Here is a 13,260-nt window from a genome sequence, read left to right as displayed (position 1 = left end):
ACCTACAGCTAATTTTCATTTTATTTTTTTAATCAAATGATCGTCACATCAAATACTGACTTTGTTTCATTTATTACTGTTTACTGCTTTTTATAGTTTTTTTTTAATGTAGAAACATTTCATTTCTTTGCTCTACAGCATTTCATTTCTTTGCATGTGCCAAAAACACTATCCCGGAAACAGGACTTTTATTTTATACAAAAATATCGAATCGCTATTTACTTCCTTCACAAGTGCCCTACCTAGGGTTCACATATCGATAACGGCTGTGCACCTTAGCTAGTGCACTACATTTAAAATTTTTGAGGCATTTGGAGCTCAGTCGTGATTTTACAGTTATAACGGAGAGTTTGTGCGGTTTCTCCAGGAGTTCTGGTGAAAGTCATGGCTGCAAAGCGAGCCTTAGTGATTTTGTCCAAAGGGGCGGAGGAGATGGAGACCGTCATCCCGGTGGATGTGATGCGCAGAGCCGGGGTTTGTAGCTAATTTTGCGCTAGCATGGTTTAGCTAGCTGGTGCGTTCGACTAGAGTTAGCATAGTTAGCATTGTGCAGACCTGCAGGTCGTTTGCACGGGTCGGGTTTAAAGTTTAAATTGTGCTAATTAAAATTAAACGCGTTATTTTCCCACTTTGTCAGCAGTGAGAAGAAGAAAGCTGATATTCGTTTCATCCCTCAGGCATTACATTAAATTACACACAGAGCTATTCAGAGTTCCAGCTGTACTGCTTTCTCTGCTCTAATACACAACACTGTTATTAAATTAATAAACCGGAGCTTGATTTAGCTGCGAGTGAACAGAGGAATGGGAGCTGAACAGACACTTGGCTGGACTGAGGCAGGGATCAGGTTAATGAAGCTAAATGTCAAAGTTTACTACTGTCATGACATGATGATGGACTTTGGCTTTAATATCACTGGGAAAAAACACACTTCTGCTCTTCTAACCCCTGGTAGGAAGGTTTTTTTTTTTTAGGCTTTCCATCCATCTATTTTTATCTCAACAGTGGTGATTGGAATTCTGGCTCTTTTCAATGAGTCAGATTATTTGACTCAGCTTTCGGATAAGAATCGACTCTTGACGGAGTTGGAAAATTTCCTTAATTGTTAAAGGCTAGATGTGAAAAACAGTAATGGAAACGGGGTTTTTAATAAATGATTGCGCAAAGCGTGTAATTTTCATGTTTAGAGATTTATCAAAATATTACTTCTAGCTCTTTTCAGTGAGTCAGATTATTTGACTCGTTGCACAGTAAGAGTCGACTCTTGACTGCGTTGGAAAGGGTCCTCAATCGATGCAGAAGAGATGCCAGACTTGCCAACTTTTCAAAATCCTGCTGGGGGAGAAAAGTGCCTGAACGACATTTTCAGTTGGCCGAGGGTCTGATGCGCGGTTGAAACCATAAAAACAGTGGATCCCAATTAATTGCAAACCATTTGAAATTCATACAATTAAAGAGTTTTTGGGTGAGTTGTTGATCTCATTATCCCTAGCCGCTTTATCCTGTTCTACAGGGTCGCAGGTGAGCTGGAGCCTATCCCAGCTGACTACGGGCGAAAGGTGGGGTTCACCCTGGACAAGTCGCCAGGTCATCACAGGGCTGACACATAGACACAGACAACCATTCACACTCACATTCACACCTACGCTCAATTTAGAGTCACCAGTTAACCTAACCTGCATGTCTTTGGACTGTGGGGGAAACCGGAGCACCCGGAGGAAAATGAGGGAGCTCAGAGTGAAAAATCTGAAATAATACTTGTCTTGAATTTTAATATAATAACAATGAAAGGGAAGTCTGCTCAAATCAGATTTTGAGCTGAAAAATCTCCTGCCTGAATATTGTATCCATGCAGAGACCCACAGAAAATAACACAAGCGACGCTTTAGAAGAATGTTTATCATTTCTTCAAATAGTCACAGTGAATGAAAGTATTATTGGATTGCATCAAATGTGTTTTCCTTCTGTAAGCTCATGTACAAATACAGAGAACTCTAATTATATATACATTTTAATAAGTTTTAAGCAAAACAGAAATTTTTAAAAAGCGCTAGAAATCCTATCGGAATGCTTTAAAGGAATTTGCTCATTTGCAAACTTTTGAAAGTTTTCAAACAAAATGTAAAAATGGTACTATAAATACTATCAAAATATACTCCACAAAGAAATTCACTCGAATGCAAAATTTTCGTACGACAAAAATACTCACTAGTAATCTTTCACTTAAAACCTCAAAACTCTATCAAAATCAGTCACTTTCCAGATAATTCACTTGTAAACTTTCACTTAAAATTTTCAAGCATAAATTCAAAATAGCACTAAGACACGACCACACTATTCAAATACACTCACCAAACAAATTCTCTGTCCTGCAACCCTGTAGAACAGGATAAAGCGGCTAGAGATAATGAGATGAGAGACTTTAGAAGTTGTACAGTTTGCTTCTGAAATGCTATGGGAGACTAGTTTAATTTCACACTCAAATGTCCATTATATTCTTATTTAAGGTATCTTCACCTTAAAATGTGTAACTGGCTGGTCGAGCATTTGCTTATCCATGGAAATTCATTCTCCCATGCAACCTGGTATTTGCATTCATATTTTTGCCGTTTGGTATTGGGTTTAGTGGCCATGATGAATGACTGTTTGTTTGCAAAAAAATGTCGGACAGCCTGGGTGAATCCTACATTACGGAAGTGACTGTTGTTCTGGTCGTTGATTGGTTAAAAATCAGTCGACGTCATACAGTTCTGATTGGGCATAATCGGGAGTATTTTTAACTTGGCAGTAGGGATTGCCCAAAACTGGGAGATTATCCAGTTTTTAACAAATACGATCAGGAGGCTGAGACGGAGGCTAAAATCGGGAGCCTCCTGCTGAAATCGAGAGGGTTGGCAAGTATGAGATGCCAAAAAAGAGAAAATCTTAAATTTAAAAAAAAAACACCACACACACGAGATAACGTAAATTATATAAATCTCATGTTTTAGTGATTTATCTGAATATTAGTGACTGGAATTCTGACTCTCTTCAGCTCTCCAGTATGAATTGAATCATTACTGAGTTGGAAAAGTTTCTTTATCGATAAAGGCAAGATATAAAAAAAAAAAATAGAGAGAGCTATCAAACTTTTTTTTTTTAAATACACGATAAGACAGGTAAGAAGTATAAGTCTCATGTTTCAGTGATTTGTCTAAACAGTATTCTCATTTCAGTGAGTCAGATCATTTGACTCAGCTGACCAAGAAGAACCGACTCTTGGCTGAGTTGAAATGGTTATTTTATCTTTTAAAGATGAGGTGTGATATTACTGAAATGAGTTTGAATAGATGATTAGGCTTCTGACGCGAGGCAAAAGCTTCAGCGATTTATTTATTTATTAGTGATGGTAATTCCAGCTCTTTTACTGAATCAAATTATTTGACTCGGCTCACCAGTACGAATCGACTCTTTGCTGAGTTGGAAAAGTTCCTCAGTTGACGAGGCGAGATGTGAAAAAGAGAGAAGGACCCTTTAAAAAAATTTCGTGTTCTTATCAATTTATCTAATTGTTATAGTGATGGGGAATTCTGTGTCTTTTCAATGAGTCAGATCATGTGACTCGGTTCACCAATAAGAGTTGACTCTTGGTTGAGTTAGAACATTTCTTTTACTGATAAGAGTGATGGATGGGTTATTTATGTATTTGTTAACATGAGGGACATAATGTCATTTCAGTTACTTATATAAATGTTAGTGATGGGAATTCTTTTTTTTTTGGAGTAAATCAGATAATTTAAATCGACTCACCAATAAGAGTCGACTCTTGGCTGAGTTGGGGAAAAAAATTCCTCTGCTGGTGAAGGGGAGATGGGGGGGATAAAGATTGAATTAAATCTTATTTATGGAATGTTTTCGGCTTATTTTGTGAGATCATTCGACTCCTCTCACCAATAAGATTAGACTCTTTGCTAAGTTAGTGTTTTTGTTTTTTTAAATTTTATCAAGGTGATATGTGAAGGGGGGAAAGGAAGGGAATTTTTTAATTGTAATGTAAGGGATATAAATCATGTTTGACATCTCAAGTCTCTTGTTTCTTTTCAGTGAGTCAAATGATTTGACTCAGCTCACCAATAAGAGTCGACTCTTTCGGGTTGACAGATTTCACATCTTGATGTCTGTCAGTAAAGTGTTTAAATGTGTGTGTAAAACAGATCGCTGTGACTGTAGCAGGACTGATGGGGAAAGATCCTGTTCAGTGCAGCCGTGATGTCCTCATCTGTCCAGATTCAAGCCTGGAGGAAGCCTCGAAACAGGTCCACATTCACAAAATGCACACGATATCAACAGATACATAAACGATCCTGTCACACACCCCACCAACCCCACACTCGTGTCTCCTGCTGTTTGTGGTCAATACAAATTATAAGGAGCTAAAAAATGACCAATAATATTGGCTGATTTATAATTTAGTAGTGTTTTTTATACAATTTAATGTGGCCTTGTGAATTTTGCTGTTTTATAAAATACAGCTTTATCTTTTTATCTGATAGAATTTTACTATTTTTTTTACCATCAGAAATTCATACAGCCTATTGATATTTAATACAAATTTAATCTTGTTTATTCTTGATACAGCTATGATTTTATATTTTACTGGCTGACCTTTTATTTCATAAATTATGATTCATTATCTATTTTAATTTGATACATTTTACTATATCTTTAATTGATGATTTTAATGATAAATTTTTAGTTGGCAGTTTTTATATTGCCATTTGATATTAATAGTTAATATTGGTATTTGATCGAATTTTATATTTGGTCCAATTTTATATCCAAAGTTGTTTATTATTACTATAAATTTATAACGTGTAACTCACGCTCTTAAAATAACAATATAAAACTTTATTATATTCTCTGGAGTGATGTCTCCCCCTGGTGGAATTGTTCTGACACTGCAGCTCCATTCATTCATTACAAGAGAACATAGAATATACTTTTGCAGTTTTACCTCTTCTAAGTGTTTCAGAAGTGATAAACCTTTTTTTACATTCAGACGGTCAGATGGATGGGTTTCAATGTCACTAACAGTAGAACTCTTCTCTCCAGGGTCCGTATGATGTGGTTCTGTTACCCGGAGGACTGCTCGGAGCCCAGAACCTGTCTGAGGTGAGGACATCTTAGTTGCTGTAGCATTAAGTATTTTATAAACATTTATAATTTCTCGATTTTTATATTTGTTGCATCATTTGAAATTGAAATGTTCAGAGCACTTATGTGTTTTTATTTTATTGCATACATTTTATTTTATACATTTTTTTAAAAAATGATTGTGTGGGTTTTTTAATATTTTCCCCCACTGTACTTCCCTAATTTCCAATTTATTAATATTTTATCTTCTGAGGTAGCAGGGGGCGGAGTCTCCTTCCTCATGAACACCATGTCACTTATTTCATTAAAGGTGGTGCATTAATGAGGAAGTGGACGGAGATTTTGTCTGGGTTTTTTTTGTTTGTTTGTTTTGTTTTAAATACTTTTTCACTGTCCTGACACGTTGCACTAAACCTAATTCGGGAGTAAAAATGGACAAAAATCTAAATCTCCCTCTACTAAACACACTACTGTTGTCTCAAATCTCATACTTGTGTACTATTCTAGACGATTATTGAGTTTTAACGCTAACCCGGATTTCCTGATACAGTTCAGTCAGAACGTCATTTAATTCTTCTGGATGTACATAAGATGCACAAAAAATGAAATCACCGCCGCTTCTGTATGTTCGTACAAAACCAAAGGTAAACTAGCCTCCTCTGCTTCAAACCTCATCCACACCATGGTGATGTAGGATTTTCCGATAACGGTGGAATTTTACAACACGTATTGCACATACATATGTTGCTGATATCATAAAAGGTTCAAATATATAATGACATTAGTTCTAAATTAGGAGTTAAAAAGTAAAGTCCTCAAGGCTTGGCAAGAAAACTCATAACGTCTCTTTAGGGTGGAGTTTAGGAATCCTTGAGTTCTAAGGTCGTGTTTGAGATTCTCCCAGGATGTTTAGGACGTTAACTGTGTGGCTCTGTGTGTGATGTGTGTCGTGTCTCTTCTAGTCTCCTGCTGTGAAGGAGGTGCTGAAGGAGCAGGAGGGCAGGAAGGGGCTGATTGCTGCCATCTGCGCAGGTACCGAGTACATAATGAATGAATGAACCCTTTATTATCACCGTACCAGCGAAATCGACCATCAACCTGTCCTTACATACATACAGACATACACATAATTGACAGAGGGGGAGCAGACAGGACAAGAAGACAGGGATAAAAGAAAAATACAGAGTAACATGAGGAGAAGGGAGGAGAAAAAAAAGCAACCCCCCACACTATGATCCTGTGAGGAGTACAGTGTGGGAACATTAAAAAAAAAAAACCCTCAGCACATAAGCACAAATAACACAAGTACACTTTACAACATGAAAACTCGGGACTTGGGGGGGACCCAGTGCAAGCAAGCAGCCATCCGCTCCTGCAGCCATGATGGCGCTGGTCACGCACCTGCTTGTCACACTGGGGGTGAAGGAAAAAAAACAAACAAACTTCTCTCACACATGCATGCGCACACACCTCGCTGGCTGTGCAGCACATAGTGGCTTTGCATGTCAGAAAACCTCTCACTTTATAGCATGTTAATAGCAAGTGTCATTTTGTTGTGTTGTATTTGAGACCTCGCGACTGGAACGTCATTTTAACTCTGAAAATAACTTGATTTTTGCTTTGTTGTATTTAACTTTGCCATAGACTTATAACGATAAACTACAACCCCGATTCCAAAAAAGTTGGGACAAAGTACAAATTGTAAATAAAAACGGAATGCAATCATTTACAAATCTCAAAAACTGATATTGTATTCACAATAGAACATAGACAACATATCAAATGTCGAAAATGAGACATTTTTGAAATTTCATGCCAAATATTGGCTCGTTTGAAATTTCATGACAGCAACACATCTCAAAAAAGTTGGGACAGGGGCAATAAGAGGCTGGAAAAGTTAAAGGTACAAAAAAGGAACAGCTGGAGGACCAAATTGCAACTCGTTAGGTCAATTGGCAATAGGTCATTAACATGACTGGGTATCAAAAGAGCATCTTGGAGTGGCAGCGGCTCTCAGAAGTAAAGATGGGAAGAGGATCACCAATCCCCCTAATTCTGCGCCGACAAATAGTGGAGCAATATCAGAAAGGAGTTCGACAGTGTAAAATTGCAAAGAGTTTGAACAGATCATCTACAGTGCATAATATCATCAAAAGATTCAGAGAATCTGGAAGAATCTCTGTGCGTAAGGGTCAAGGCCGGAAAACCATACTGGGTGCCCGTGATCTTCGGGCCCTTAGACGGCACTGCATCACATACAGGCATGCTTCTGTATTGGAAATCACAAAATGGGCTCAGGAATATTTCCAGAGAACATTATCTGTGAACACAATTCACCGTGCCATCCGCCGTTGCCAGCTAAAACTCTATAGTTCAAAGGAGAAGTCGTATTGAAACATGATCCAGAAGCGCAGACGTCTTCTCTGGGCCAAGGCTCATTTAAAATGGACTGTGGCAAAGTGGAAAACTGTTCTGTGGTCAGACGAATCAAAATGTGAAGTTCTTTATGGAAATCAGGGACGCCGTGTCATTCGGACTAAAGAGGAGAAGGACGACCCAAGTTGTTATCAGCGCTCAGTTCAGAAGCCTGCATCTCTGATGGTATGGGGTTGCATTAGTGCGTGTGGCATGGGCAGCTTACACATCTGGAAAGACACCATCAATGCTGAAAGGTATAGCCAGGTTCTAGAGCAACATATGCTCCCATCCAGACGACGGCTCTTTCAGGGAAGACCTTGCATTTTCCAACATGACAATGCCAAACCACATACTGCATCAATTACAGCATCATGGCTGCGTAGAAGAAGGGTCCGGGTACTGAACTGGCCAGCCTGCAGTCCAGATCTTTCACCCATAGAAAACATTTGGCGCATCATAAAACAGAAGATACGACAAAAAGACCTAAGACAGTTGAGCAACTAGAATCCTACATTAGACAAGAATGGGTTAACATTCCTATCCCTAAACTTGAGCAACTTGTCTCCTCAGTCCCCAGACATTTACAGACTGTTGTAAAGAGAAAAGGGGATGTCTCACAGTGGGAAACATGGCCTTGTCCCAACTTTTTTGAGATGTGTTGTTGTCATGAAATTTAAAATCACCTCATTTTTCTCTTTAAATTATAAATTTTCTCAGTTTAAACATTTGATACGTCATCTATGTTCTATTCTGAATAAAATATGAAATTTTGAAACTTCCACATCATTGCATTCCATTTTTATTTACAATTTGTACTTTGTCCCAACTCTCTTGGAATCAGGGTTGTATGTTAAACACACATACTTTATCTCTAACGCTCACTCACGCTCATACACGCGCACCATGAGATGTGTATATATACATACATGATGGCTAGGAAACCATTGCAGCTTGCACCATTTACAGTGGCCCCTCAAATACATATTACATTTAATTAAAGAATTTTTAAAAATAAATCACTGAATCAAAGAACACATGCATTTAACTTCTCAAAGTGTGCTCACTGCTTAAACAAAGTTGAATTCGTAAATTAGCATACAGTTAGCAAATGCACACAACGTCCATGCTAATGATTCAACAACATTAAGGACTTTCCTCTTGATTGTTAACTTGTGTAACAGGGTCATACTTTCACACTGATCATCAGTCAATATCACAAGATATTAAAGAAAAAGGAACGAGAGAACTTATTTTTCTTCTTCATGTGATTGTCAGGAAATTCAGATGATGCAACTTCCTGTTGTGGAATATTCTGAATGTTCTAGGAGTGATTGTGTGAGCAAACGAATGAAAACGTATGTTTTAGGCGACTCATGGAAAAGGAAACAAGTGTTTTTTGAGCACGAGCTGTTAAACAGATTCATATAATGCAAAAATTAAAAGAAGATTTTTGAAGGGAATGTTTTCTCAGTGCTGTCAGTTTGGTAGATTTTATTCTTGTTTAAGTTATTTATGTGGAACAGCCACAGAAGATTTTACTTCTTGTTTTCTGCACCACCTCGAACCAGGATAAGTGCACTTTTTGTATTTTCCATTTCACAGATAAAAAACTGCTGATATCTGATGAAAATGTTTTTGATTTTTGAATTAAAAATAAAGCTTGGAAATAAGCAGTGGATTAAAGTGGTTAAATCTTCCTGCTTTTTCTGGTTGTAACTGTAACGAGCGATACACGTGTCTATTCTATAACGAAGGTTATTACAGTTATACGTTATGTGTCATTAGCTCTGCCGATGAAGGACATTGAAAGGACGGCGGGAATCGAGGGCAGCAGTGCGGAGCGCTCCAAAAAAAAAAAGTGTCCTAGAAAATCAGTTAAGATCCCACAGGAGTGTGTAATGAGTGAGCCGTGGTGCCTTTGGCATTCCTACACACACATACACACACACACGCGCGCGCGCGCACGCACATGCACACAAGCTTATTTTATAGCGTTCGCGCTCAAGCACTGCATCAAACTGTTGGAGAGAAAAAGAGGTGAAGCTGTGAAAGCGTGAAGGGGAAACGCCGGGGAAACAAATGGCCTCTTCTCAGGATTTGTCCTAAGAACGAACTTATTTTTCGAAGTGTCATGGTGTCCCATCACCGTTTGTGTCCCCTGTCTCCTCTGTAAGAGTGTATTCCCAAACCTGAGGAACCTGTAATGTTTACACCGCACCAGAGCAACTGCCAAGCGGAAAAATCAATCTATTTATTATTTATATATTTATACGATAGCTTTGCATGAGCTGAGTGCCGAGTCAGCGTGCACACAGACTGAGAGCTTTTCTAAATACAGCCCAAAGAGCTGGAAGGAAACTGGATGTCTGTAATATTAGATAACACTGTATTGATTTTGTGTTGTTGTTGTTAAACGAAAAATTATTTGCTGTGTAGCACTTTGAGGTGACTTTTAATCTTCACACAAGTACATGCTTGTACTTAAGGATTTTATTTTATTTTGTGAACTCTAACGTATTTGATCAGCAGTTGAGAGTTTAAAGAAAGTCGGAGAACATTATCATCGAAATGAAAGTCATAACTTCAGTATCAGGGCTGAATCATAATAATTCTTCCGGTTTTCAGGCCCTACTGCGCTTTTGGCTCATGGAATTGGTTACGGCAGCACGGTTACGACCCACCCGGGTGCCAAAGACAAGATGATGGCTGGAGGTAAGGCTGGAAAATTCTTCCAGAAGTCTGTACTTGCCATTTTTGGATCTTGATTTGTGCCAAAGTGGCTTGGATGGTGGTTACATGGCCAGTCAGGGTGGGGCGATTTGACAAAAAAAAAAAATCATATCTCTCACACACAAGATACTACAATACGTTTCAATGATACATGATGTACTGTGGGTTTTTTTTTTTAATGCTTTGATTTGTGAGAAATGGAACGTTTTACTATTGTAAAGAATAAATCCACGAGTTTACATCAAATCAGCTGCTTCCAGACAGTTTGTAATTATTTGAAAAGGTAATAGATATTGAAGACCTCAGAAAAGTGTATCATGACACAATTTATATCGTCATGTTGTGCATAGCGGTGCTACATAAGACCTACAATTGCTTATTATATTTAGATTAACACAGCTGTGCAGAATAAACTGATTACTGCAGCAAGGGTCATAAACACACTGGGGTTTTTGACTCCAATTGGTCAGAAGGTGTTGATTTAATTCTCTCTGACTGTAGTGCAGCTACAAATCACAGGTTTATATTAATGTGCTCACTGTAATACGTTATCGTTTCTATCGTAACCGCTCGTTCATATGACTGACACTTCATTAATAAGGAACTGAGCGTAATTGTGGATGTTTTCTATGTGGAGGTGTGTAGAAGGAGTCTCCAGTGTCGGCGCTTTGTAACTGTCAGAGGTAAAGCTGTAAGCTTGAGTTTTCTCATTGCTTCAGGACAGAGAGGTGTGAGGGTTTTTTTTTTTTTTTTTTTTTGTGGTTTCTTGGTATCATGACAAGCTGCAATTAAAAAATGTTATCTACATTGAAAGAGGGGGGAAAAAAGAAGCTGGTGAGAGAACGACTGTTTACAGCTGCTATAATGTAAGTGAGAAATATAGCTATAAATGGACAATGTACAAGACATTCTTTGATAAATAAAAATGTTAATCGTTGGCAAGTTGCTGTAGTTAGAAGAGGAATAAAATGCTTCAAGATGTGCTGTTATAGGGATAACAATAAACTTTTGTCATTGTAATCGTAACTCCACTTCATCCCACCATCCTGTCACTGATTATTTTCCTATAACAGCATGACCTTTCTTAAATGTTTCCTTGTGTCGGCAAACACTCCAGTCTTTCTTTCAGCATAATTTAATTTTGATTAAACACATTTGTGTTAATGAATGTTGAGCTCGGTGAGTTAAAGGTCCCATGGCATGGTGGTTTGTTGATGCTTTAAACGGGCTCGTGGAGGTTTCCGGATGTTATATCCGCAGCCTTTCTTGAAATGAACCCTCAGCACGTAAATATAGCCTCCTGGGAGAAAGCCCCATTTCAGCGCTTTTCCCAGTGCGTCGTTTTGCTAATGAGAAGCAGGAGGCGGGGAAGGGTAGAGGGTGGGGGCGGGTCTTATCATTAATATTCATGACATGTAAACGTGTTACCTCTGATTTGGCTAACAGCACTGTGACGCTACCTCCAGTGGGTCAGAACAAGCGGATGTGGGTGTCTTACTATGGCGAGAGAGAAGGAACAAACCGCGAAGGGAAATACCGCGCGCTGACGTCATTAAGGTGCGACGCGAGGAAATAAAATAAATTCAACAAATGTTTGGGTTTTTACTGAACAAACAAACAAATAAAATGAACAAGTGACTTAAAAAGAATGTGGGTGTCTTTGTAAAAACTGTTTTGATTGGCTATTATAACAGAGCATGCTGCATGCTTTTTGGTTTTGTAGCGCAGAGTACCTGGCTAACTGCAGGAAGCAGTTAGCTGCACAGCTAATGTAGCCATTGCAAGGCTAACGTGGCACCGATTTTAAAACACGGCAAAACGACCAGTTATACACTTACTTGTTCGGTGTTTGTGGCTAATGCGGCAGGGATGCTTGGTACGGACCCAAGCTTCAGTGACAGTTGATGTGCAAAACCTGCCCTGTACTGTCCCAAGTTGTGGAAACATTCATCAGGGAAATGCTTCCGACAAACATACACCGTCTTAGGTAGACTCGACGGCGTATTATTGGAGTAAATAAAATTAAGCCACTGCGTCTTCAGGGGCTCTCCCGTCGGCAGTAAAAACAGACTCCTTTCTGTGTTGTCACATCCATGTACAGCGCAACTTCCATGTTTTGCTCACTTAGGTGGTGCCATGTTGTTGTGTCCTCTATGGTCTCCTCACTACAACTGGGCGGGGCAATCCATACAGTGGGTGGGAATCCGGGGGGGGGGGCGTGGGGATCATCTTCCTTGCTGACGTCGGCAAAGGAAGCGCTTCTCAACGCGTCGTTTTGACGCACCATTCTCAAATATTGTGCATAGTTTGGTTTACACATTATGAAATTTCTAGCCACTGGGGTGACTTAAGAAGGTCAGAGGAACTCATTTTAACGTTAAAAAAAACCTCAGAAAGTGAAAATTTCATGCCATGGGACCTTTAAATAACTCCCACGTACAGTTTAGTGTACCAAAAGATCTGCTTTGCTCCTTTTTTGTTATTTTAGGTCACTACAAGTATTCAGAGGCCCGTGTCCAGAAAGACGGACACCTGATCACGAGCCGAGGCCCAGGCACCAGCTTCGAGTTCGCCCTGACCATAGTGGAGGAGCTGCTGGGCGCTGAGGTGGCCGCTCAGGTCAAAGCACCACTCGTCCTGAAAGATTAGTAGCGATTAATTCATCTGAATGAATGGAATAAACAAATCTGTACTGCACTTCATTAAACGGAGCAGCAACCATCATATGTGAGCTGAGAATCACTGTATGCTTATTTTTGGAGAATAAAACAAAAGCACCTTATTTTGATGGAGAACTTTTTCTGTGTGTTTGATGGTACCAGGTAGTGGAATGTTTATTTTAAGCACTTTAGTTTATTTGCAGAATTAAAATAAAATCACTTTAAAATTGTGTGAGCAATCTTGTGCGATGATATTTATTTATAGACTTGGACAACCTTTACTGTCATTCAGTATGCAACAAGTGGACACTGAACGAAA

At 38.9% G+C, this 13,260-nt stretch overlaps 1 protein-coding gene across 1 annotated transcript; it reads left to right on the top strand.

Moving 5' to 3' along the window:
• The first annotated feature begins 229 nt into the window (after window positions 1-229).
• Window positions 230-13,063, top strand: park7 (parkinson protein 7). Its single transcript, XM_060909953.1, has 6 exons — window positions 230-474; window positions 4,194-4,295; window positions 5,092-5,151; window positions 6,096-6,165; window positions 10,177-10,263; window positions 12,770-13,063. The coding sequence occupies exons 1-6, from the start codon at window positions 385-387 to the stop codon at window positions 12,928-12,930; spliced, it is 570 nt and encodes a 189-aa protein (XP_060765936.1). The 5' UTR covers window positions 230-384; the 3' UTR covers window positions 12,931-13,063.
• Window positions 13,064-13,260: the final 197 nt, after the last annotated feature.

Source organism: Neoarius graeffei, chromosome 26, assembly GCF_027579695.1.
Source record: "Neoarius graeffei isolate fNeoGra1 chromosome 26, fNeoGra1.pri, whole genome shotgun sequence".
NCBI lineage: Eukaryota > Metazoa > Chordata > Actinopteri > Siluriformes > Ariidae > Neoarius > Neoarius graeffei.
This window is presented reverse-complemented; position numbering and strand designations above follow the sequence as displayed.